This window comes from Macrosteles quadrilineatus, unplaced genomic scaffold (genome assembly GCF_028750875.1).
Source record: "Macrosteles quadrilineatus isolate MER2022 unplaced genomic scaffold, UCM_ALF_1.0 Scaffold_7__1_contigs__length_78375512, whole genome shotgun sequence".
Lineage (NCBI taxonomy): Eukaryota > Metazoa > Arthropoda > Insecta > Hemiptera > Cicadellidae > Macrosteles > Macrosteles quadrilineatus.
In genome coordinates, this window is record NW_026542600.1 from 69,029,988 (window position 1) to 69,055,905 (window position 25,918).

Here is a 25,918-nt window from a genome sequence, read left to right on the forward strand (position 1 = left end):
GTCCTGAACTTGCTTGACCAGCCAATCCTTTGTGGCTGCGTTAGCACAGCCAACCACCAAGGCTCCGCCTTCAAGATGGTAGATGCTTATCCTTACGTCTTTGCCACGAATGGCCCGCCTGGATAGCTCCCTCTTGATTTTGTTGGCTTCAGCCTCCGTCAGCTTCCTGTCCGGGTGTTCTGATCTGACGATAGCTATCTTCTCCACCGACAGTGTCTCCAAATAGGTGGGTGCCAGTGCTGTCTGTGAAACACCCAATCCCTCTCCCTCTTTAGTCCTCGTCTTCTTTTTCTCGCACCCGGCATCCTCTGGTGTCAGGTGCTCCTATCTTTACCCCCTATTCTTTGGTCAAATGAGACTTAAGAACAGCAGCAGTCAACCTACATCATGGAAAATACTGTGCAAAGACCGCCTCCAAACTCCATCCACCTCTTCCACACATTTTCTTCGTCCAAACACTGCCATCCATTCACAACCCCCCACGTCCGATGGATTTCAATAGCGGTTTGCGACTGTGATCTCAAAAATGTACTCACATATCGTGATTTATAAATGGTGGGAGCCCTAATTTTCTTCTTTCACTTTTTCTTATACTATGGCCAGACCAATCGTCCCATAGGAGCTGGTACCAGATACAATAATAGTGGATGAAGTAAGAAAAAAACTTTATTTTGGTCTCAGATGTGAACTAGCTTGCTTGGCTGCGTCAGGAGCTCCTTGGAGACCTCAGTTTACAGACAACCCTTGTAAAAAATCAAATAAAAAATGATGAAAGTAAGACATTGCCTTGATCTATAGTTTTAAGTTTTTGATAGATTTATGCTCATATGATGTTTGAAAACTGCAGAATGACCACCTCTGGATTGAACAATATTTGCTCCTATGATCCTTTTTGAGTGATCATCTCCCTAATAACCATGATTCACTCTTTGGATGTTTTATTTATTTTAGAACTGTGGAGTGATAATTTCTTGACAAATCAATATTCAATCTTATTATATTTATTTGTTTTAGGACTGTGGAGTGATCACCTCTTGTTTGGGAAAAATGAGGCAACTCAACCGACTCAGGATAAATTGTTAAGTTTCTGGAAGCATAGCTATTTTATAACCATCATTATCCAACTATAGTCAGTTGAATGTATGTTTAGTATGAATGTGAACCATTATTGTTTATATAGGTGTACTATATTGTTAAAAGTATTTCATGTGATATAAATATTATTACTGTATCAAGTTATTTGGCTTTTTAATTTGCAAACCTTTTACTATTTCTGGCAGCGACTGACAAGGTTGACCTTGGATTTTCTGTCAGTAGTGGTTGTATGTAATTACATGTGACATACTTTTTTTCATAAGAATATATTCATTTAAATAAATGTGTTATGTATTTTTAATATATCAAATTTCTTCTTCTGAGCATCTGTATACAGATTACTGAAACACATACAATCAATACAACGACATGTTCACATACCTTATGCATAAAAGAAAAATAAGAAATAACATTCAAGATACACAAAATAAACTAAACTAAGACCGATGGATTTTCAAACTAGGCTATGTATTTTTTTATAGAACCACACTAATTTAAACAAACAAACAAACATTAACATAACAAAATGAAGTTAATTGCAGATTTTATTGTTACTTGGAGCATTTAAATAGTATAAGAACAATGAAAGTTTAAAAATTATTAAAATCTGTATAAAATTCTTATTGATGTAAAATATAAAGAAAGTTATATGTATAATATGATTCAAACAAATGGTCATGTGGCTTTTTGAATCGGATCTGATGTACACAGACAGTTTTCTCTGTTTAAAATGTCCATAATATTTTATTTGATCTGTGGATCTTCAGATTGAGAGGGGCCACAGGGAACTACTATTCATTGTTATTGTTGGGGCGCCATGTGACCACACATCCATGTTAGATGGTGTCTATAATAGTGATAGTGCTCTGTAATTAATTTCCGATTTTCTCTAAATGCTCCATCCATTTGAGTAAACTGTCTTAGTATAGTTAAAGGCATCCGACCTACCGTACTGTTGTGGTTTCTTGAACATTATTGTGCGAGTTTTAAATTCTAACTTATTTTTTCAACTAATATAGGCCAAGTTTTTTTGAGTCTAGCTAATCCACCAATCTTCCATCTTTCATCTTAACGAAAGCTAAGGTAAAAGGACTGTTCACACCGGCGTAGCCAGACGTATTAATACTTTTTCGAAATACGTAGCTGACGTAGCTCTTAATGTAATTCATATTCATAGAGGGTGTTCACACTGGCGTATTAATACGTGAGCTACGGAAGCTACGGCGCTGCTGCTACGCCGGCTAGCTACGTAGCTCGCATAGCCGAATACGCGCATGCGCCCTAGCACACCGGGCTGTCACCGCCACCCTCCCTCCACCTCATAATTAATTTATTAGTGGTAAATGTTGGTCTATAACATAAAAATTAACTTAAAAAATTATTAAATCGCATTAATCTATAACATAACAATCTTAAGACAACTTTATATGATCAATATAATAATATTTCATCATAAGAGTACCGTACCTAATGTACACTATTTTTTGTTCTTTATGCTTGCAAATCTCCTTATCAAAAACAATTTCTCTCTTAATATGGTTTATTATGGTTCATATAGTGGGCTGACATTTATGAAACATTAATGAATTATATCTAGACATAGGCTTACTTACACCATAGACTATTTTATAATGTAATCCTTATGGATGAGCAAAATGAAATGAAATGAAATTAAAAATGATTTATTTAGTCAGGCAAAGTTAGGGCCACATTGCCCTCTCTTACACTTAACCTGTTTATACAAATCTAAACATACAAATAAAACAAAACAATGTACAATACAAATAAAATACTATAATCTATTTACAATATTTAATGTAAAAAGAAACAATAAACTTTTAAAACATACCACCTTACAGAAACACCTACACACACACACACACACACACCTACACAAGCACACGCAAACAAACAACACACACTCGCAGAGAACTAGCACACACACACGCACACCTGTCAGTGATCAACCAAGCGCACGCCTAGGACATACCAACCATGGCCATACGTCCAGAAAACAGAGTTTTTAGTGCTGTCACAAACCGGGGACGGCTATCAAGGGTTTTTATGGCTAGAGGGAGATCATTCCAAAGGCGACAAGCAGAAACAACAAACGCTCTGTCATAAACTGCCGTTCTATGATGAGGCATACGCAAAGTTACTGAAGCAGAACGTGCCGAAAATGATTGCATGTTTTCTGGTAATATTTTTTAGTATTATGATATAGCGCAAATCGTATAGCCTACTGTATACGGCCTAAAATTAGAGTGAAATATTTTTGTCAACATTCACACAAGTGGCCAATTCGCTCACCAGTGAGACAATGTTAACATTGTCTCACTCTAATTACTTTGTCTCACTCCAGATTTGCAACGTGAAGGCACGAAATAGTGAGCGCGTATCATGCAGACAAGGTCGTATGCGAGCGAAATACGTTGGGGCAGCACTGGCTGTAAATCAGCTGGTCAGCTGTTGTATTGTTGTATCATGAAATGTCATATTAAAAGTTCATTTCTGGGTTAAATTATGTTACTTTTCTTTACCAAATTTATTTGTTTTATGGTATCTGTAGGAAAAATATAATGTACAACTCGAGTGCAAAGTGCAATTGTCTCACTCGAGAAACCATTCCTCACTCGCCTGCGGCTCGTGAGTAAGTATTTCTCTCGAGTGAGTCAATTGCTCACTTTGCTCACTAGTTGCACAAATAACTATTTCGCAACTAGTGAGCAAAGGGAGCAATTGACTCATTCGAGAGAAATACTTCCTCACGGGAATGGTTTCTCGAGTGAGCCAATTGCACGTTGCACTCGAGTTGCACATTATATTTTTCCTACAGTTACAATAAAACAAATAAATTGGGAAAGAAACGTAACATATTTTAACAAGGAAGTGAACTTTTAATATGACATTTAATGATACAACAGTACAACAGCTGACCAGCTGATTTACAGCCAGTGCTGCCAACGTATTCGCGCGCATACGACCTTGTCTGCATTTACGCGCTCACTATTTCGTGCCTTCGCGTTGCAAATCTGGAGTGAGACAAGCGAATTGACCACTTTGCTTTCTCAAATCAGTGAGAGAACATGTAGGAAAACAATATTATACTAACTAACAACACCGTTAAATTTAGAGAATCTTATAAATAGTATCCACTCGAAATTATTTTGAAAATCCAAAAAAATACAGTATATTGCATTGTGTTTGTTGGGATCGTTGGGATGAGGTATTAAGAGGACAAAGCGCTATAAAATGCTTGACGGCACCGGGGGTACAAATCAAATAATCTATTAAGTTAGGATTAACAATAAAAGTTTCATTAGCTAGGTCATAAAATTAGAATAAACATGGTTTACCCGAGACTTATAAGTACTATACAGAGATGTATCTACGGTATCACGAAATCATCAAAAGTATCAGTCCAACTAGAATCAATAAGTATAAATTATTTGTAGGAAACAGAGTTATTTATAGAGGTACAGTACGATATTACGTATATGCAGAGTGTCCCCGAACTCTCTACTGACCTTCGAAAGTATCAAACTGAAATATCACGTTGAAAATTTCCAAAATTTAAAGGTTACCCTTACAGCCGCCATTTTGTTTGTTCACAAAACTAGTTTTTATTTGTTAACGAATTTTTTGTGGATTGAAATTTGGCACATATATGTAATAACACAACACAAAGACCTATATTTTGAAAAGAAATATTATTTTGTTTCAATGTTTAGTTTCAAAATGACGGCCATTTAATGTTTTTAAACTTAAATATCAGAGTAGTAATATTAAAGCAAAACAACTAAGGTAGAGTTTGGGTACGGTATATTATGTGTTTAAAATATGATGTGTATAATTATAGTTGTAACTAAAAGTAAAATTAAGTGTAGTGGCTAAAAAGTGAAAATCCTAAAATAATAGTATCCCGGGATCGTCTTTGACAAACCAGGGATTGGATTAACTCCTATGGATTGAGAACCCTCGACTTAAGGAGATCGCAGAAAGCTGAAGACATTTACACGAAGCTAGAGGTTGTTGTGATTCGAGCTGGGAACTTTGCTTGCTGATTTGCGTGTTTCAGACTAAGTAAGCATAGTCCTTGATAGTCTCAGTACAGAGAGACACCCTTATCAGTTTGGCGATCGCTCGCTTAGTCACGGCGCGATACGTTGGTAAAACACCCTTAACTTATCTACTTGCTACACGCAGACTAGTTAAATCTTATTTTATTGACCCACATTAACCTAAAATCTAGTAATGATAATTTTCCTTAGTCTAACTTAACCTTGGCTATTGTAGTATTGGTATTGTTAAAACTGATCAAAAATATTACATTTCGTTCAAAGAATCAGGGTCTAACCCCGTTCTGTACCTCCAATGGAATCTAAAATTTTTACCTACGCAAAATGGTTATGGTGACAAGAAAGTATACCATGCACTAAAGTTTAGAAATAAAAATAACCCACATCTTAGGTACCCAATTTATAAATCTTGCTAATCCAAACCCTAAATTAACGGCAATTCAATACACTTGAATGCAAGTTAAGTAAAGTTGGGTTAGGATTTTTATGTTACAGTATTTTCATTATTTCTGGAATTATATCATACCAAAATGCTTAACACAACGTCATTGACAATCTATAAATAACCATATAGTACTCTTCCCACGGATATTAAAACAGGGTAAAGACCATAAACCTAAACATATTACGCCACAAGCCCATAAAACATAAACAAATTTTACTATCAAAACTGGTACAATATCATTTGACAGGCAATATTAAACAATACCATGCGTTAGGATTATCAAGATTCGGGATTCGAGCCAGTCAAGTAATTGGTTTATGTTTTTGATTTATTTCGTTTCAGTTTATCCGTGACTCATCAATATATTGAATGTGTTTCGATTCAACACATTCTAGCTCCACCAAAACGACAATTAAAACACCGTCATAATCCAAAAATACTAAGTAAGTAAGTAATCACAATCCCAAAATAATCCAATCATACATTAAGTTTAAAAATAGTATTCAAATCATTCTAGCTCGACAAAAAGGGTAATTTCTAGCCGTCGCAGGGAATTTTTCCCCGTCGGGGAAATTGGAGGGGTATAACACAAAACCATCCCTCGCTCCTCTAGTCCTCTGTTTAGTATTGATTCTACAGTGGAAGCAGTGGCAACCCCCGTTGAGCTAAACGTCGCACTTGGCTAAAATATACGAGTATTACAGGTAAGATAATAATACACCGATCTGCTTGGTTAGTATATGACATTTGCACAACTCGAGGAAATAATACATCCCTTATTGTACCATAAATCTAAATATTGCTTTTTTTGTGAACAAGCAACAGTTGAGTTTGATGCCGATCTTATTTATTTCCAAACAGAAACGTAATAACATATAGAAAATTATTGAATCAACAAAGGTAAAACCATTTTAAATTAATCACTTAGGTTTACAAAGACTTGTACCTATCCGGCTAATTATCTCGATTCACACACTGTATACGTATTTTATATAAACTGTTCTTAGGTATTAAAGGAAGATGTAAATTTTGTTTCTAAAGGCAAATTTTAAAATATTTGTAAGTACCTTATTCGAGGTAATTCGCATACACTTTAATTACGAATATGTTTATTTCGATGTACAGTATACAATAAATAAGATCGCTGTAAATGTAGCATCTACATGGTCCAGATGTTAAAATTAGTGAATACACAAAACTACTAAATGATTACTTCTAATTATTTTACCAAGTCGTCAGTGGATCAGAGGGGTGAGTCAAAGTGATTGGTACCAAACATAAAATAAATAATAGTAGGCTTGTTACCAACGAGTCGCCATTTAAGGCCCTGCATTTAAAATACGACAAAGAATTCCATTCTCAACACACAATAAATAATAGGATAAGGTTGTCAAGGACAAAGACTATGACGAAAAAATATATGAATTTATTTTCTATATAGAGCTCAGATATCGAGCTATTTCTATATAGAGCTAGGATTTACAAAATACTGCGTATGTCCCATTTTTAAATACTTTTTTGAAAAGTTATGGAATTAAAGGCAATAACAAAATCTGGAATTGAGTATGTAACCTATTCCTCGGGTACAAAGTTATTATTAACTTGATATTAAATCTGTAAGTAATTATAATATTATTGAACTAAAACTATTCCTGTTTGATTATGCATCGCAAGTGCAAGTGTGTAATGTTATGACTATGGGTATACACTGTTCCACTGCTGGTGCCGGGGCCAGTGACAGCGGCGATCGAGAGAGCTCTGGCCCAACCATCGATGGCCTAACTACGTTTCTAATGACGCCACCAAAGTCATGGCTATGCCACCAAAGTTACGGTCATGCCACCAAAGTCATGGTCACGCCACCAAAGTTACGGTTATGCCACCAAAGTTACGGTCATGCCACCAAAGGCATGGTCACGCCACCAAAGTTACGGTCATGCCACCAAAGTCACGGTCACGGTCACGCCACCAAAGTAGTGGTCCCGCCACCAAAGTCACGGTCTCGGTCACGCCACCAAAGTCGTGAAGTGGAAGTACAGTAGCTGAGAGTGCAGTGGTCGAGTGGTCCATAGCCAGGCTTTGTCGAGGTAGCCTGGTGTGTAGGAGGCCTTTTAGGAGATTGGAGACTGTTTGCAATTTTCGGTTATGTTGCTACCTTAAAATCGAGTTATTTTGACAATCAACTATTATACCGGTACTTTCTTTTTTTTTTTGCTCTAGTCTGGTATTGGTTTTCACTTTACTTCATACTAGACCTAGGAGTTGCGGTACTACTATCAATAATATAAAATCCATTGGCGATTGGCGGGATTTGATGAACATGGGACCTCGTATTGAAATAACACACTCTACCACTAATTAGCTAGTTCCTAACCTACAATCACCATAACTGAATTATACCATTATTTCGATGGTCTTAGAAACAAAGATCAAAGGAAACAGATTGTTCCCTACATGCTCAGGTTTCAGGGTTATTGAGACTAACTTTTATCCCAAATAAGGGTCAAAAACGTCTATAACTACAATAGGAAATGGATCAAACTCCGATCTACAGTACATTTATAATTGTTGCTGGTCTAACATTTCATATTTTCACCACGAAAGATACATTTTTCTTTAAATACATTTGTCTTTGTTACAGATAATAACCAAGAGTGTTATCATGGCATGAAAAATACACAGGTTCTTAAAGAAAGCAAAGTGCCCTAGCAAACATTAATTAAGGTATGAGTGAGGTTAAATTAGGATAACTTTTGTACCTTGTTTCTTCTAAGTTATAAAATGTCAAAATAGTGTGCAATATATTTTGAAAGTGTCCAACCACAGAAAACATAGGTACTACTATGTTTTCTGTGGTCCAACTAACATGATTATTACAAATTACAAACATATTTCCTAAAGGTGTAAAAAATGTGTAGTTATTGATAAAAATTACAAGTTTTTAAAAATTTGTTCATTTTGAATTATTATCAATAAATATGGTTAATGGAAAGCTTTAAAATATTTAAAATTTATGAAATGTTGGTGTTAAAATTAATTTCCTAATCATATCTTAATATATAGGTAATCCTTTTGGATAGGTTTTGAAAACATCGCAAATACATTTTAGAATTAGCTGTATAAACCTTAGCTGTAAATCATAGCTATAGCAATGGGAGCTTAAATATATTATTTTCATACAGGGTGTGTCGTAACTCTCTACCAACTTTTAAGGTATTATTTCTGCGTTCATACAAAATTTAACATTTTAATTGTCTAAGTCAATGGTTACCGGTATTCACAATTAAATAAGCCGTCATTTTAGCGAATTTCCCTATAGGGAAGTAGCTATTACCGAAGGTGGCACGGTAAGACCTAGGCCCGGGACCGATTTACTTTTTCATTTTGATGTCCCCAGAGGCCAAAAACACGATTCCTTCAAATTTTTATATATGTATATATACAGGGTGACCATTAAGTCTTAGGACGACTTTATAACTTTTAAACGACAAACGATATCACAATCACATTTGGTATACCGTTACTGGAAATTGTAAGCTACTTTTCTGTGTACATGGTGGTCGGATATAACCTTTGGGGAACGGCCTGTCGGGGGTCAGAAGAAAATCTTTAATGACAGCCTATGTTGAGTTGTACATCATTTTAAAGGTCTACTTCAACTGAAAACAATGCCGCAAACCGGACTTCAAAAGGTTGATCCAGTCGGAAGAAATCGCGTTTCAAGGTTTAAAAAATGTTTAATACCATTATTACTGTAGCTAATAGAAGTTAAGGGTAATACTTACAGAAAGTCTTTTAAAGTACAAAATGCAGTAGCCGCCTTTTATAACCGGTTAGCATATTTCCAGACGACCGATGGTGGACATTTTGAACACCTACTTTAAAAGACTTTCTGTAAGTATTACCCTTAACTTCTATTAGCTACAGTAATAATGGTATTAAACATTTTTTAAACTTTGAAACACGATTTTTCTGACTGGATCAACCTTTTGAAGTCCGGTTTGCGGCATTGTTTTCAGTTGAAGTAGAACTTTAAAATGATGTACAACTCAACATAGGCTGTAATTAAAGATTTTCTTCTGACCCCCGACGGGCCGTTCCCCAAAGGTTATATCCGACCACCATGTACACAGAAAAGTAGCTTACAATTTCCAGTAACGGTATACCAAATGTGGTTGTGATATCGTTTGTCGTTTAAAAGTTATAAAGTCGTCCTAAAACTTAATGGTCACCCTGTATATACGTCCGTGAACTTAAGTTGCGATCACTTGAAAATTTTTGTCCGATTTTGATGAAATTAGCTTTAAAGGTGTAAGGAGGGATACACTTGAATGAGTTCGCAAAACAGCATGATCAGACCATGGGAACGGGGTTTAACGGGGGGGGGGGTTTATGGGATATAGAAATGGGTTTTTCTAATTTTTGACCCTCAAAACGCAAAATTTCCCAATTTTTCTCTAGACCTTTTTGAAGACCTTAAAAACCAAATAATTTAGTATATCAGAGTGTTTTTGTACCGTTATTTGGTAGATGTTGTAGATTGTTTGTTTATGGACATTATATTTTGATCAAACTTGGCAAATTTATTTATTTTATAACAAGCTATTAATATTTTACTAAAAAACACACTTTATTAGTTTCCTTGTAGCAGCAAACCTAGGTACTCGATAAACCTAATGTTATTTATAAATATAATTGAAAATCAATTCAGACAAATGAAAATTTGCTTAGTCGGCAGGTTTGCTGCGGCAGGGGTACTGTATTTTTCATAGGCCTAAATTGTTTTTTCCTTAATAAACCTTGATACCTAGAACTTTGAAATTTGTCATGAATCTTAATACTAATGTCACTAACAAAAAAAAAAACTAAAAATATCAAAATTTTAACAGTTTAAAATTTCAAAATGTTGGCCATTTCAACTTTTGAACAGGAATTGCTTTAAAACGTACCGTGAATCTTATTAAAAAACACAAGAATACTTCTTATTGGAAATTGTAAGGTTTGACTTGTCAACATTGAAAATCGAAAATCTAATAAATAATAACAGAGATATGACATTTGTTGTGGTGCGCACCAGTGCTTATTTATCTATCATATTATTGGTTCGGTAATTGTCACACTGTTGCAGACGATATTGCCTGCGTAAACTCACCTACACTAGGGGGAACACACAAAAAATTGCATATCTGATTTTTTCATCCTGTGTCCAAACAAATAATAAATTCAAATGATAAATTAATTAATTAGTTAATGTTTATTAATTCCTACAGGATGGAATGTAACGGCAATGTTCCAGACAAGGCATTGTCCAGTAGTGCCGAGGACCTGAGTGATTATACAGATGCTGATGAGAGTATATCTGCTCCTACTGAGATCTTGGCTGAGGTGCGTGTGAATGAATTGAATCAATCTGCTGTATATTTAGAAAAAATGCAAAAGATACTCACTCATAAAAATTCATTCTTTGTTTGAAGTTAATTTTGGGAGTCAGTTCATGCTGTTTAAGTGATTATTGTGGACAGTTTCTATAAGGTACAAAAGAAAAACACTTATAGGACAGTGCAATTTCATCTCTAGTATGCTGTAAATATTTTTGTGAAGAGCAAGGAAGAGCCCAAGCAGCGAGCACTGTGCAATTCCTATCGCACAGGGCACACGGTCTTCCACCACCGTGAGCGCTGTAGTACATGAGGGCGAGGGTGGTGGTGTTGGACATAACCCTAGACATCAGCACTAGTGCTAGACACAACTTAAGTGGACCATTGAGTGTTTCCTCTGTGCCTTTACTTCTCTGTGATCACGATCAGTAACTTAAGGTACCTTTGGTACTTACTCACCAAGAACGGGATCAGATTCCTGATCTTAAAATGTTGTGAAAACTTTGTTTCTTACAAATCGTGAAGAACAATTTCCACAATAATTTTTTAAACAACAAATCCATTATGATTGCAGAGTCTTTTTATTTCAAAGTCATAATACATTTAGTTACATGATGCATTGACACATGGTTTGGCGTCTTTAGTTAGGAGACTTTACCTCCAACTAAAAATATATATTTTGTCAACATAATAATAGTGTGAAATATAAATCAGATAAAAACTATACAAATTTTATTGTTCTGCTAACCAGTGGCGGGAGTACAAAAATCTTAAGATTCAACCGTATTTTATAGAATAATATTTCTCTAGAAAATTATCTTCAAAGTTATTTTCAAAATCAACTCAATGAATGTCTATTGAACGTTTCAGTTTCTATCTGCCGTGATGTTGAAGGACTATGATTCTGCCCTAAAATACTGCAAGATGAGTAAGTAGACTTCAACAATACAGTATTGTAAGGTTAATTTAGGATACTGTAAGTGTAGTGTACTAAGAACATACCTTTGTCAAAAGTATACATCATAATATCATTGATCTGCCCTCGTAAGCTAAAAGGCAGTAACTACAAAAATATCACATTTTGAGGTAAGTGCAAATCTTTATGTTTTGAAGGTCGAGGAATCCAAAAATGTAGGCGAAAACACCGTATCTCAAGCCGTTTTTGAGATATCAAACTAGTTATTTACCGTATCTACCAACAGAGGTGCCCATCCCCCCTAAACCCAGAGGCGCAATCCCCCCCCCCCAAGCCAAATGAGTAGTTCCCCTCCCCAATTTATGTTGTCGTTTATTTAAACCTACCCTCCCCCCACCAATTTATCTGACAATTTTCCCTTTACCTCATAAAACGAGTATTTAAAGTATTTAGTAAACTCGAAGTACAGTACAAAAAACAAACTTGCTGATTGAGAATCAAAATTAAATGTTTAATAGGAAACGTCATTTAACAATACATATCTAACTAATCGTTGAATTAGAAGTTTTTCAATTTACAAAATTCCGAATTTGTATCGTCAGCCAACATGTGCTCAGTATTGCTATAGACAACGTCTTCAACACGTTCAACAATATACTCGGTGAATTACTCTACTCCAAACCAGTACTGTAACTCTACAATATATTAGGTGGCGTTAATGTTTAGAGGGCTTAAGAAATCAAACAGCTTTAAGTGTATTAATAATACTTTGGCATAAAGTATCTTAATTGTTTAAAAATTATAGGCAGAGTCACGAAATAAGTCAGACTTGTTGCTCGCCACATCCAGGCTGCCTTCTACAAAAATCGCCGGGCAAAATACCATGCCACCAGAACAAAAGGTTTTTGTGACAAAGTAATCTTATAATTCATTTTTATAGCCCCAGGATTGCCTTTAATGACTAAAATGGTAGGAACGCATCTTGTCAGATAATCCGTTTGTACACAAAACACGAAACGATTACAGATAGGCCTATCAATTCACGCGTGTATTTTACCGTCAGCAGGACTAAACTGAAGTAAACTGAATCAGGTTATGACGGAAAGACGTGGTCTCTGGATTGTCGTCTGTGTTATCAAAAGCTGATATTGGACTAATTGTAGTGACGGAGGAAAGTATGTTGAAAGTATAATGGGATTCATAATTGAGTTTTCCATTCAAAACCATTGACAATAATAACCAATTTATATGCTGGATATAAATGATGGTCTAGAAATTCTACAGTACTGCACGAAAGGAAATTTATTAAATACTTTGAGGAGTTTGAAATATATGAATACATAAAATTGGGGACAGCACAAAATTTTTGAGTGAAAACACTCAATTAATTATGAAACCCATTATATTTTCAATACTCTTCTCAGTCACTACAATAGTCCAATATCATCTGTTGAAAACGCAGACGACAATCCAGAGACCACGTCATCGGTCCATCATAACCTGAACCTGATTCAGTTTACTTCCAGTCTTGCCGACGACAATGTACATGCGTGAATTGATAGGCCTATCTGTAATCGTTTCGTGTTTTGTGTTAAATGTTTGTAACGTATTCTGACGACACCTCCAGAAGGGGATCTTTTTTAAATCCTGACTATGGTGGAGTTAAAGAACCAACAAAACATATGTAGCATGTAAAATTCGACACTGGCATGTTAAGGATTGTCTGACAAGGTGCTTTACCATTCTTAGAAGCAATCTTAGTTACGAACGGCAAAATGTTGATGGTGTTGATAGTGAGCTACTTTTAGTGAGAAACACTTTTTCGGACTGCTTGTACAAAATTATACAGCCATTATGACAGCTAGCAAAAATTAAAAATCCCCCCCAAAATCTCTTAAAAAAAGTCCCCCCCAAAAATTCCTGTGGCGCAAACGCGCCACAGTACCCCCCCTCTGGGCACCCCTGTCTACCAACAAATGTGCAAATACTAAGTCAAAACACCGTAACGTTGGTTTACTTGGCCAGAAAACAGTAAGCAAAAAACAGTTACGGCTTTCTGGAATAGTATTTCTGCCTTACTGTTTTTTGGCTTAGTATAGTCTCGCCCAAATCCACTTACGGTTAAAAATTTTACCATAAAAATGCATAGGAAAGCAAAACATTAAATTTTGTTAACCTTCCTATAATTTCTGTTTTACATACTCTATGCATCACATGAATATCTTGTTGTTAGGTGGTAAATGAATTTTACAAAAAAACAACTTGGAGGGAAAGTATCACAATAGGCTGTTTTCAGTGGGACTCCCTATTTTGTTGACCCGGGTCAACAAATTCAATATATTTAGAAAAAACCCACTTTGAATGTAGAAATTTACATGAAACTTAGAACGAAGGTATAGTGATTAGGTAGGTATAGGAAGGTTATAGTGAGTCGGTGGCTCAGTCGGTAGCGTCGCGGACTTCGGGCCCAAGGCAGCGATGTCGTGGGTTCGGATCCTGGTCACTGCCGATAACATTTTATCAGTACAGTTCACCTTTGTACTGTACCGGCTCACTCCTTGCTTTGCTGCTAACGATCCACGCACGGGCGCTTAGTCTATGTGGACGGGCAAATGCAAGGTTAAAAGAGGCCGCCAACCTCTTTTTTTTAAAAAAAAAAAAAAAAGGTATATCCACATGTATTCTACTGGTATGTAAAATTTGGTAACGATAAAAAAATATTTATCTATTTTATTAACTAAAAACCGGCCAAAATAGCTCATTTTATTTTGTTGACCCGGGTCAATCGCCTAAAAAAAGTACTTAGAATTAAACTATAGACATGAAACTTGGAACGAAGATATATCCACATGTATTCTACACGTATGTTAAATTTGGTAACAATTAAAATATATTTACCTATTTTATCAACAAAAAACTGCCATAAAAAGCTAATTTCATTTTGTTGACCCGGGTCAATCAGCAATAAAAGGTACTTAGAATTATACTTTATACATGAAACATGGAAAGAAGGGATATCTACATGTATTCTACACGTATGTAACATTTGGTAACGATTAAAAAATAGTTACCTATTTTATTAACAGAAAACAGCCGTAAAAAGCTTATTTCATTTTGTTGACCCAGGTCAATCACCAATAAAAAGTACTTAGAATTAAACTATATACATGAAACTTGGAACGAAGGTATATGCACATGTATTTTACATGTATGTTAAATTTGGTAACGATTAAAAAATATTTACCTATTTTATTAACAAAATACTGCCGTAAAAAGCTAATTTCATTTTGTTGACCCGGGTCAAAATAAAAGGTACTTAGAATTAAACTATATATATGAAACTTGGAAAGAAGGTATATCCACATGTATTCTACACGTATGTTAAATTTGGTAACGATTAAAAAATATTTATCTATTTCATTAACTAAAAACCGGCCAAAATAGCTCATTTTATTTTGTTGACCCGGGTCAATCGCCTAAAAAAGGTACTTAGAATTAAACTATTTACATGGAACTTGGAACGAAGGTATAACTGATAAATATTTTTATATTTAACATACGTGTAGAATTGTTATAATTTTGTTTCTTAAAAGACATTTTCCTAAGTCAAAAAAAGGTAAGTTGAGATACGGCTTTTTGGCCTAAAAAACGTTAACAGTAAAAAGGGTAACTGGATTAAAAAATATGAATGTATCATTATGCATTAATAAAAATATATTCATAGTCTCCTACATTGAAAAAGAAGTAGTTTGAAAAAAAATATTATTGAATTCGGTCAACCGGTTAAATTAGAAATCGAAAAAACATGACTCTGACTGGCTTTGACAAAACATCCATTTTCTCAGATTCGTCATTTATGTTGATACGGCCTTTTTGCTTACCACGGCAGTGATATTCATAATCCAATCAATAGTCCAGGACTAATTCAAGTTAAAACCTAATATTCTTATTATTCCAAAATCAACCATTATAAAAAACAATACTAATGGTTTGGTTTTACAACAATACATTGATAACTCGATATAATAGCAGAAGAGCAGCAACGTTGGTATAGGAAAAATCAAATACTATATTCATGGTTTGGTATAACTTTTTGATTTAATCAATCCAGTAAAACCGGCCAAAGATGACAACAATAGTTATGGAGTTAGTCTGTTTGACATAAAATCGATTTCATTGCTCCACAAATTTATCTTGATGTACACCTTGTAAATTTGTAGCTGTATATAACCTAAGGATATTGCTTCCTATTTCTGTATTCCGGTAGCATTTTTTGACCAAAACAAATAAATAACACTTGAGTATTGGTGGAAGAAACAAAAGTACTCATTGAGATTACCTAGTGTTATTTAAAATAAGGTCTGGATGAATGTGCACATATTTTCTTTTATTATAAACCTGTTTTCCTAGGCTTAGTCTGCAGGTTTTTTGTGATGTGTGTATATGTATAGTCGTATGTTTTATAATGGAAATTCTTTTCCAGTTCTTCAATATGAACCCAACCATGCAACTGCTAAAGAGTTTTATCCTCTCATTCTAGAAAAGATCATACAAGGTAAGAAAGGTTTCGCAGTATGTTGTGTAATGATAATAACCATGCTTTTTGGGACTTGTTGAAACAAACTAATGAAAAATTGACATTATAGTAAATTAGTATACAGGGTGGCTGAAAAGTAACTTGCCCCTCAACTTTTGAAACTGTTGAGACATTTGAAATCGGTTTGCGACAAACTTCATAGATATGAGGTGCTACAATAATGATGGTAAATTTTAAAAGACTTTGCCTTTAGGGGTTGTGGGGGTAGGGTATAGCTCAAAAATTTCAAATGGCAAGAATAGTTGAGTTTAGTATCATTTTACAGGTATTGATTAAACTAAACAATTAACATAAAGAAACTAGAAATCGGACCACTAATAACAAAATGGCAGTTAAAAATGACTTGTAATACCCAATGTTAGTCATTTTTAGCTATCATTTTGTTATTAGTGGTCCAATTTCTATTTTCTTTATGTTAATTGTTATTTATAGTTCAAAACAAGTATGGTTGAAAAGTTAAGGGTCGGGGGTGCAAGTTACTTTTCAGCCACCCTGTATAGTTTTATCACTGTATCATTAAACTAAGAATACATGTTACTTTATGAAAAAAATGGCCTCTGGTTCGTCTGAATTAACTAATATAGGTTTAGATTACCAGGTTGTGGTCAAAACAATCCATAGTAGTACAATGAACGACTATAGCTGTTTCGTGCTTTTAAAAAAGGAGCACCTTCAGGTCACAAATGTTTTGCTATCCCTCATGTGGAGTTTGTCAAGAATTTTAAATAAAAGTGTAAAATACAATACACACTACATGGAGACAATACATTTTAATTGTACATAAATTTAACAGGTCGACCGGTTCTTTAAATGCATTTCCTTGAGTGTTTTAATCATTTAATGTATTTTCCATACATAAGCTGTATGATCCTGGTTTACATAAGCTTCATTGTTACATTAATAAAATCCATTGGTGATTGGCGCGATTTAAACCTGTTGGGACCTCGGGCTCCAAAACCTCACACTCTGCCACTATACCAGCTCGCTCCATATAAGCGTAGGCTATACAGCGCGTAGAACTATACAGTTCTATAGGTTAAGCCATGATTTTGCAACAATAATAACAAAATTTTCCTTAATTTTAGGAAAATTAAATTTCTTAAATTAAATTTCTTAAAATTCAATTTCTTAGGTTGCGTTCTATAGTTAAAAAACAGAAACATTTTCTGTACAAAGTAGGTAAGGAAAGGAATTGTATCGAGAGAAGGAAAATGTCATATTTCCTGGTATGATGTATTTTTGCACCTCAATTTCTACAACTCTAGTTTGGGTACTAAATTTTTTCTTTTTCTCTCAGCTTCTGCAGAGGCCGAGGCAGATGTTGAAAACCAAGCTAACGCAGATTCTGAGCCAGAATCTAGCGAATCCGAGGACAGTGATAGTGAAGATGATGAGGTATAGATTACATAATATTTTTTTTGAATAATCAAATTAGCTAATTAGCTGGTAGTTTTGACTATTAATACATCTAGACGTACCATCCCCATGTTAAATTTGTAGTCAGATTTTTTGTCAGAAATCGTCGTAGTTGATGTGAGCCACCTACAGATTGTGCTGATCTAAATAATTAAATTCTGCCGAACACACAAACCTTTTTACCAAGTCAAACTTAGGGAATGACTTTCACTGAGCTATAGCAAGTGTTATGACCCATTAACCTGGTCTGCAACAAAAAATAAGGTATAAAATAGAATTTTAGATACTAGCACATTCTGTGACTGGCTCACACAACTACGTTCTTATATAATAAAAAAATTGGCGACAGCTGGTCCATATAGATGGGATGTCTACATTAGTATCCAATAGTCAATGCTGGTAGTGAGCAGTCTGAAACATTGTATTTTAGTAGAACAGCTGAGGTAGGCAACAAGTCGTGGTCTGTTCTTATTGTCATTGTAAATTATTGTTTACTAAACATTAAAAAATTTGCAAACATTTGAAGGTATTTTTTTATTGGGTTTACACATATTTTACCCTATATTAGAATATTGATATATGTTGACCAACAAATGTAAAAAGTAGTTACAATATATCTTTAAAAAATTAATTGAATACAAAAATATACACTCATTCTTACTATCTATAAATAATGTCAAAATAAATCTTGTTACTAAAAAATTAATGTTGCTTCAGGAAGGAGGGGAGGAGGAAGAAGAGGAAGAAGAAGAGAAAAGAACAACAGATTCTGATGCGACAACAGCATCATATTCAAGTCTAGAAGATGAGGAAGCGGATAATGTCCAAAGTCACACTCACTCGCCTACTGATGACAATGCCTTCGTTTTAGCAACAACAACACAAAACAACAACTACTCAGATTCAGAGTCACCTACTGAACCTGTCAGTCAAGCAGCTCGACTCAGACATCTGGTCGTATCCGGCAAGTTGTAGAAGAAGAGCACAGTAGGCTGTTGCACAGAGGGAACGGAATGCCTTCCAAGAGGCCTAGATTATAAATCACTCTAATTGAGTTTGTTTGTTGAGGTTTTGCCGAAACAGTCTCGACACCATGCATAATTTTTATCTCAGCAATTTCCAATTCTTATTATGGGGTGAATCACAACTATTGCTCACGTTGATTAATTTAAAACAACTAATACTATACAAATTTAATTGTGTTACAGATATTAATGGGGTTAAGCTGGTCTAGTTAAGAACATGGGACTCCTGCCCCAAAGTCCACTGTTAAAATCCCACCTATAGCAAATGAATCCACTTTAAAGGTCCATCTATCTACGAAACAAAAAAGGATTATGCCCTTCATGTGAGGAGAATATCCTCCACTCAAAGCCTTATGATGGTAAATTAACAATAGATATGATTAATGTGTATGAAAATTCCAACATATAATCATCTCACTAAAATTAAAAATATTGACTTTTGTTTTTAATAGTTCCAAAAAATATTGAGACACCATAAACTTTGCTAAATACTAGATTAAATCTTGAGGTTAGCTTATTTTTTGAAACATTAAATATATTTAAGAAATAACACTGAGCGAGAAAAAAAATCAGTGGGTTAATATGAAGTGTGCAGAAAAGTTTGCTCCATTGTGAGGCAAATGTTTAATTTTGGCTGTAATAAATATTTTCTAAAATAACACAAGTGTTTGGAAGAGAGTAGATAGCTCAGATTTAATAGGAGCCGGAGAGTTTATTAGATTTGGATGTATAAAAAACTCTACAAAGACATTTTTCCTCCTAAAACCCAGAATACATTAATTCTTTAACTTTTATCTATAATAAACAAATATTGTAAGCTCATTGATTGTAGGAATTTCGCTGGTACCAAGACAGTTTCATTCAACACCCCTTTACCTTATCTAGGTCAGAAACTAAGATTCTGCTATAAAGCAGTTTAAGCTTCTAAAGCATTTTGAATTTGCCATTGAAAGTAAGGAGTTTATTCTGAATTACTGTTAAGAGTTCCTTAAACTAACCGGTCTTATAAGGTACAAAAGGATATATACTTCTAAATATGAAGTCAAAAAAACTAATAATAATTATAAAAAAACCTTTGTAAAATGTTTAACAAATTTTAAAAGTTTTGATTCACCCCTTTATATTCTAATTAATCACATTTTGCTTCAAAAACAACCCAAATATTTCTTTGAGTGTGAAAGATTTAAAATTGTCACACGATTTTCAGTTGTAATACCAAACAAACATTTTGTTTTTAAACCTGTTGGAGTTCATGGCAATAGTTAGGTGCAGTGGATGGACTAAATTTTATTTTAAACATGGGCATAGTTTAAACTACCTTCCCAAAATATGAATGGAAAATAGAGAATTCCTGGTCTTTTTATGTTATTTGCAAAATATTTTTTATAACTTTTTTACAAGTTTCAAATCATGTTTGACCATGTCACAAGAATTTATTGAAAGACTTGTTAAGCACCGTTTCTGATCAAAAAATCTCAAGCCAATTGTTGAGGCATCATGTTGTACTGTCACAGGTTAATACTTTGGAGATAATATTAATAAGTTATGTTTATTTTTTTAAGTATTGTTTTTTGTTTTAAAATTCAACCGGAAGCACTCTAGCGAGTTTGGGAGAAAAGAGGGGAGCAAGACCAACTAAGTCTGATAGTCTGATTTTGTACCTTTATTATGTACTATGTAGACATTATTATTATAGTCTTTCTGTATGTAGATAAGTGTATTTATTACAATAATAAACAGGGTTAATTGTATTATACCCTTGTGTATGAGGGTAAATGAGAGGGTGTTTGGGTAAAAAGGTTGTAAATTGTTTGAGGTTAGAACCATCAATTAGTTACAACTCTCCAATCAGCGCACCTGTGTTCAAATTTATACAGGAATAACACCCAAAAGTACTTTGGACCCTATACCATGCACCCTGGACCCTCCCATGTATGGATAAAAGTTAGTTTGATGAAATCATACTGTAGTATGATTGTTTTGTGATTGTTTGTGAAACAAAACATTTTGGCCTAACTAATCGAAAAAAGAGTATCTTTTGAATGAAACAGTTTCAACAATATACATAAACAACTACGGTATTATACAAGATTTCAGTTATAAAATACAATACCGCATTCTAATTAAAACAAAACTAGTTATAGTTTCATCAAATGTAACTTAAAAGTAACATAATTTAATATTCTAAAAAAATTATCAATACGCTCCATGCTGTGCTGATGGAGAGTAAATTCTTATTACACTAATTTTATAGTTTAATAAGTAGTTATATTTTTAAAAAGTTAAATAATACAGCTAGTATAAGTCATATGACAATTTTTATTACATATGTTCTTAAAAAAAACTATATTTATGAAATAACTTTAACATTAATACGTGATGAAAGAGAATTATTAATGTTTCACATAATCATACTCAAAGATGTCATATATGTAATATCAACTGATTAAGTGAATGAAAGCTTTAAAAGCTGATGTACTGTGGCACTGAATTTACACAATTTAAGTGACTGTAGTTGGTAGAGATGTATTATAATAGTTAAAATATTATTTTTATATGTCTGTAATATGTATGCTTAGTGTGAATAGCACTTTTTTTCAATGTTAACTGCTTCTATAAACTGATATCAGTGGTGTAAATTTAACCTTCAATTGAGTGATCAATATGATCCTAAGTTTTTTTGTAATTTATGAGTTTTCCTTCTGATCTAGGCCTACATCTAAGATCTAAAATGGGGGCCCCGTCACATATTACACCACTGACTGACATAATTTCAGTTAAATGGCCTAGTAAGTGGAATAGTCTTCCCACAAAAGACATGTGCCAACAGGGTTTCAACCTATTTATATTCAGATTAATATTAAGAAAAATTTGTTCAACTAATGTATTGTTTCTTTTGTATATATACAAGTTAATATGATCTCTTTTAATTTGTTTAAAAACATTCTAATTTAAAAAATAATTTATTGTAAGGTAGGCCTACTTTACTTAAATGTGGTACCTGGTTACATACCCCCTTAGATGACCTATATGTCACCTTTTTGGATGTATCAAGATAAAAATCCACTTAAAGATTTAATTCTTGGGAAAGAATGTTTTACATTTTAGATATTTTCGTCCTGACTGTTTATGACATATTTAACACTACAGGATCAACAAACCACTAAATAATTACCTCGATACCTATACACTATGGTATGTAGTTTAAAAATAAGGTAAATGAAGGATAAGTTAGTTATAGAATGAATATTACATTAGCTTTGTTACGAAATAAGGCCAGCTGATTCTTCAGAATCATTTACTGAGCAGGTAGTTGTGGTCCCAGTTTAGAGGTGTGTCAAACGTTTTAAGGTAAAACTGGCAAAATTCAAACTGGTATATTCACTTTACAGGTTATTTTGATGAAAAACTTTCTTTAAGAATTTTTCAATTAACATATTCATTACGTATACTGTTAAGTAATTTTTTGTTTAAAAAAGTATTTGATTTGCACTTTGTTTGGATGAATATTGTTCAAATTTAATGTGAAGAAGGTAACAGATTCATAAACCTATTATTTTGACTGAAACTTCACAACTATTGCTCATTGATAAAAAGTGTGAATACAGTAGACCCTTTTGTTTGGATCAGATGGTTCAAACGGAAATATGTGTTTAGTTCACGCACGTTGACTATTCCCTCGCAAATAATCAATTCACATCCATTAGCCCTGATTGGATTTGTATAGATTTTACTACCGATTACTCATAAATTGTATAGTACACGAAGTACCGCATAAATGAGTGATTTAAAAACTTTTCCACTTAATTTATGTATTATTTTCTGATGGATCTGACTTTTCTTAGTTCAGACAAAGGTTTGTACTTGAAATGAAGAAGGAGAGTCTACTTGAGTAAAATTTAAATAACTTCTTAATCAGCATTGTACTTGTTATTAAATTTACAGAAAGTAAATAAAAGAAACGTCTTATAACACTCAAAACATATATTTACGCTTATACTGTTACTCACAAGACGATAATATACATAAAAGATGGTAAGTGGTGATCGATTTCGATTGGACACTCCAATCATCATCAGACCCAATAGGCGAATGACAAGAATCTTGAATGGCGTCCCTAATTATATCCTATTGGCTACCGGAAGCACCGGCCAATACATTTTTTATAAGTACAACTGTAGTAGAAATTTACTTGTTCATTAATCAGCTTATTTCTGTTTTTAAATGTTTCCTTATAAATATACAATTCTTCCCAAGCATTCATTACATATCCTTACTACAATTCTTTAAAATACATAGACTGAGTGGCTATTTTGTAACAGGTGTTGAGCGACATTTGATTTTTCCGGTTTGTTGTTCCTCCACGCAGATATGTGGTTTTTGAAGCGGTTAACGAAGTTCACAGTCTGTCCAATGTAGAAACTATCACAATCGTTACAATTGAGAATCTGTTACAATCTTGCTAACAGATTCATGAAATACGTTTCAACAGCCTATAGGACTCAGAACGCCATGAGTAAAATACTGCATCCTAAAATAGAAGATTGTAACAAATTCGACGCTTCGGGCATCTATAAAATCAATTGTAACGATTGTGTAACGACTGTGAACTTCGTTAACCGCTTCAAAAACCACATATCTTCGTGGAGGATCAACAAACCGGAAAGATCAAATGTCGCACACCTGTTACAAAATGGCAAAATGGTCTTGTGAGTAACATAAGTGTAAATATATGTTTTAAGTGTTATAAGACGTTTCTTTTATTTACTTTCCGTAAAATTTTAATAAATTTTATACTCTTAAATTTTGTCAATTGTATCATTAGTTTTAACACTGTTTAAAAACCTTCTTTTAAAATCCTAACCGACAAAAATTGAAATGAAGCTAGGGAACAACTTCTGGTTAGGCGACTTTTCTCAGAGCACAAGGTTTGGCTACTTTAACGTCCAATTTTCTGTGCTATTATAAAAATTTTATAACTGAAAAACCTCTTTTAGAGCAGATGTAAATAAATATTGAAAATGCATAAATATATGGACTTAGTAAACTAAGAAAATATCTTGTGAGACCACTTGTAACAAACAAGGGTTATAAAGGTGGATAGGTATTGTTAGACATGTACAGTTTAAAATATGAGTACTTGTAAATTGAGCTTTGTAAATGGCTGATGTTTTATTTATTAACTCCAAGATGAATTCTAAGAATGGTATAAGTTATAACAATTATACCATTAAATTAAAACTGTTGATTTGGGAATAGGTTGAATAAACCACCATCTATTCAATTGATGATAGTAGTGATTATTATTTGTGTTTGATAATTAGTAAAAAGGTGTATTTTTATACATTTGATTAGTTGGAAAGTAGTATTCTGTCTATTTTCATAAATAACAATTTTTTTCTGAAATTTGTAGGCTTACTTTATATGTTCCGTTATAGAATCTTCAAAGAGTTTATTTTTCATTTCTTACTTCAACATTGCAATTGAATACAAAAATAACCAGAAACTGTTGAAAGAATGCAACTTGTATGTTCTAAAATACAATGGCGTTCATTGACTTATTGACTATTCTTAGTTTAAACTAGGTTTGAAAAATATTTAACATATATTACATACAAACTTATAAGTTATAAATTTTTTATTCAATCAATGTGTACAGTTCATTTTCATTACTATTAAACAAAATAAATTAACTCATAAGTCCTTTGAATGAAGCTATACATTTTTTAAATGCAAATACAACAGTCTCTGAATGAAATTAAATTTATCTATATATTTTTCTTGGATACGTTATGTGGGAATTGACATAAGTGTTAAAAAAAGTGCAACTCCTAATAATATTCAGGTAAGGCCTGTTTGAGATTAAAAGTACAAAACATTTGTGGGTTTAGAACATTCTAAAACTTTATTGTAATAGTACCTATAACAAAAACATGTGCTGGAAAACCGTGTTCTTGTCAAATAAAAACCCATTCATTAATTGAGTATGACAGAACAAACTACAATTAATTGACAAAGTTTGTGCAATATTTTCACGATAATCTTAAGTCCCATTCAATATTATTAAGGAAAAAAACTTTCAACTTTCAGTTTTGTTTACGTAATTTAAATTTTATAATTCAACAACTACTTTTCCAATATGGTGTGCACGTTCTAGATGAAAAACCGTACAGTATTATAATAGCTACTACATTGGACAAATTTAATGATTGACTGAATACAATTTTTTTGCTAATACAGGTTTAAACAAACAAAAAGAACTATTGGTACTGAATACCTTCATGTATTCTTAACTCTTAAGTAATCTTACAGTAGGTACTATCATGCTATTTATTGGTTTACAGGTTTTTGTGTTACTGATGTTTTGATTGTAATTGTACCTTTTGTTACACTTCATTTTGTATAACTGAGGGCTTACAACAATTTAGCACAGAGCTTATGATAGTTATAAGCTGTTTGGAACGAGAAATGCTCCATTGGGTGATTTCTATGAAAGACTGACTCACAGATGCTATGTTCCTAGATCCTCGTCTATAATAGTTTGTCATTCCCGTTAAATTTGTATTTTGGTACAGATACTCTGTCGAAACTTCCAATAAAACATATCCCCTTTTCATGAGTATTTAATTAAACCTTCCCATTAAATTCATTTCAACTACTATTCTGCTTATGAAAAGATTGTACTGTAGTCTCGATTTTATGTTTGTGTTATATTAAATTTAGTTGAAAACAACGTAAACGTTGTATATATTCAGGGAAATCTTCCAATACAAGGGTTTGCTGCATACACTTGGCAATACAGTAAAACCTCTCATACCCAACCTCGGAATAACCGACTCCTCAGGATATCTGACCTAAGTGTCCGACCTTCTACTGGTTTCGTGTCTAGGGTGATAATGCCGAGCTTCCTGTCATGGTCGGATATGAGGGGTTCTACAGTAGGTGATTCATTGGTTGATGATTGTGA

At 33.6% G+C, this 25,918-nt stretch overlaps 2 protein-coding genes across 10 annotated transcripts in view; both read left to right on the forward strand.

The window, feature by feature from the left end:
- The window catches only part of LOC128998040 (pyruvate kinase-like), a 67,181-nt gene extending 65,942 nt beyond the window's left edge, over nucleotides 1-1,239 (forward strand). For all 9 annotated transcript variants that reach the window (XM_054423991.1, XM_054423986.1, XM_054423985.1 and 6 more), the window contains one exon: nucleotides 1,015-1,239. In XM_054423991.1, coding sequence (XP_054279966.1) covers nucleotides 1,015-1,027 — 13 coding nt within the window. In that variant the 3' untranslated portion in view covers nucleotides 1,028-1,239. The remainder of the gene's footprint in view (nucleotides 1-1,014) is intronic.
- A 5,018-nt stretch (nucleotides 1,240-6,257) lies between these two features.
- On the forward strand, nucleotides 6,258-20,940 carry LOC128998482 (glutamate-rich protein 2). The gene is made up of 7 exons (XM_054424631.1): nucleotides 6,258-6,323; nucleotides 8,261-8,343; nucleotides 10,890-11,004; nucleotides 11,868-11,925; nucleotides 16,397-16,468; nucleotides 17,808-17,905; nucleotides 18,644-20,940. Exons 3-7 carry the CDS (start codon nucleotides 10,891-10,893, stop codon nucleotides 18,899-18,901), a joined length of 600 nt encoding a protein of 199 aa, XP_054280606.1. The 5' UTR covers nucleotides 6,258-6,323; nucleotides 8,261-8,343; nucleotide 10,890; the 3' UTR covers nucleotides 18,902-20,940.
- The last annotated feature ends 4,978 nt before the right edge of the window (nucleotides 20,941-25,918 follow it).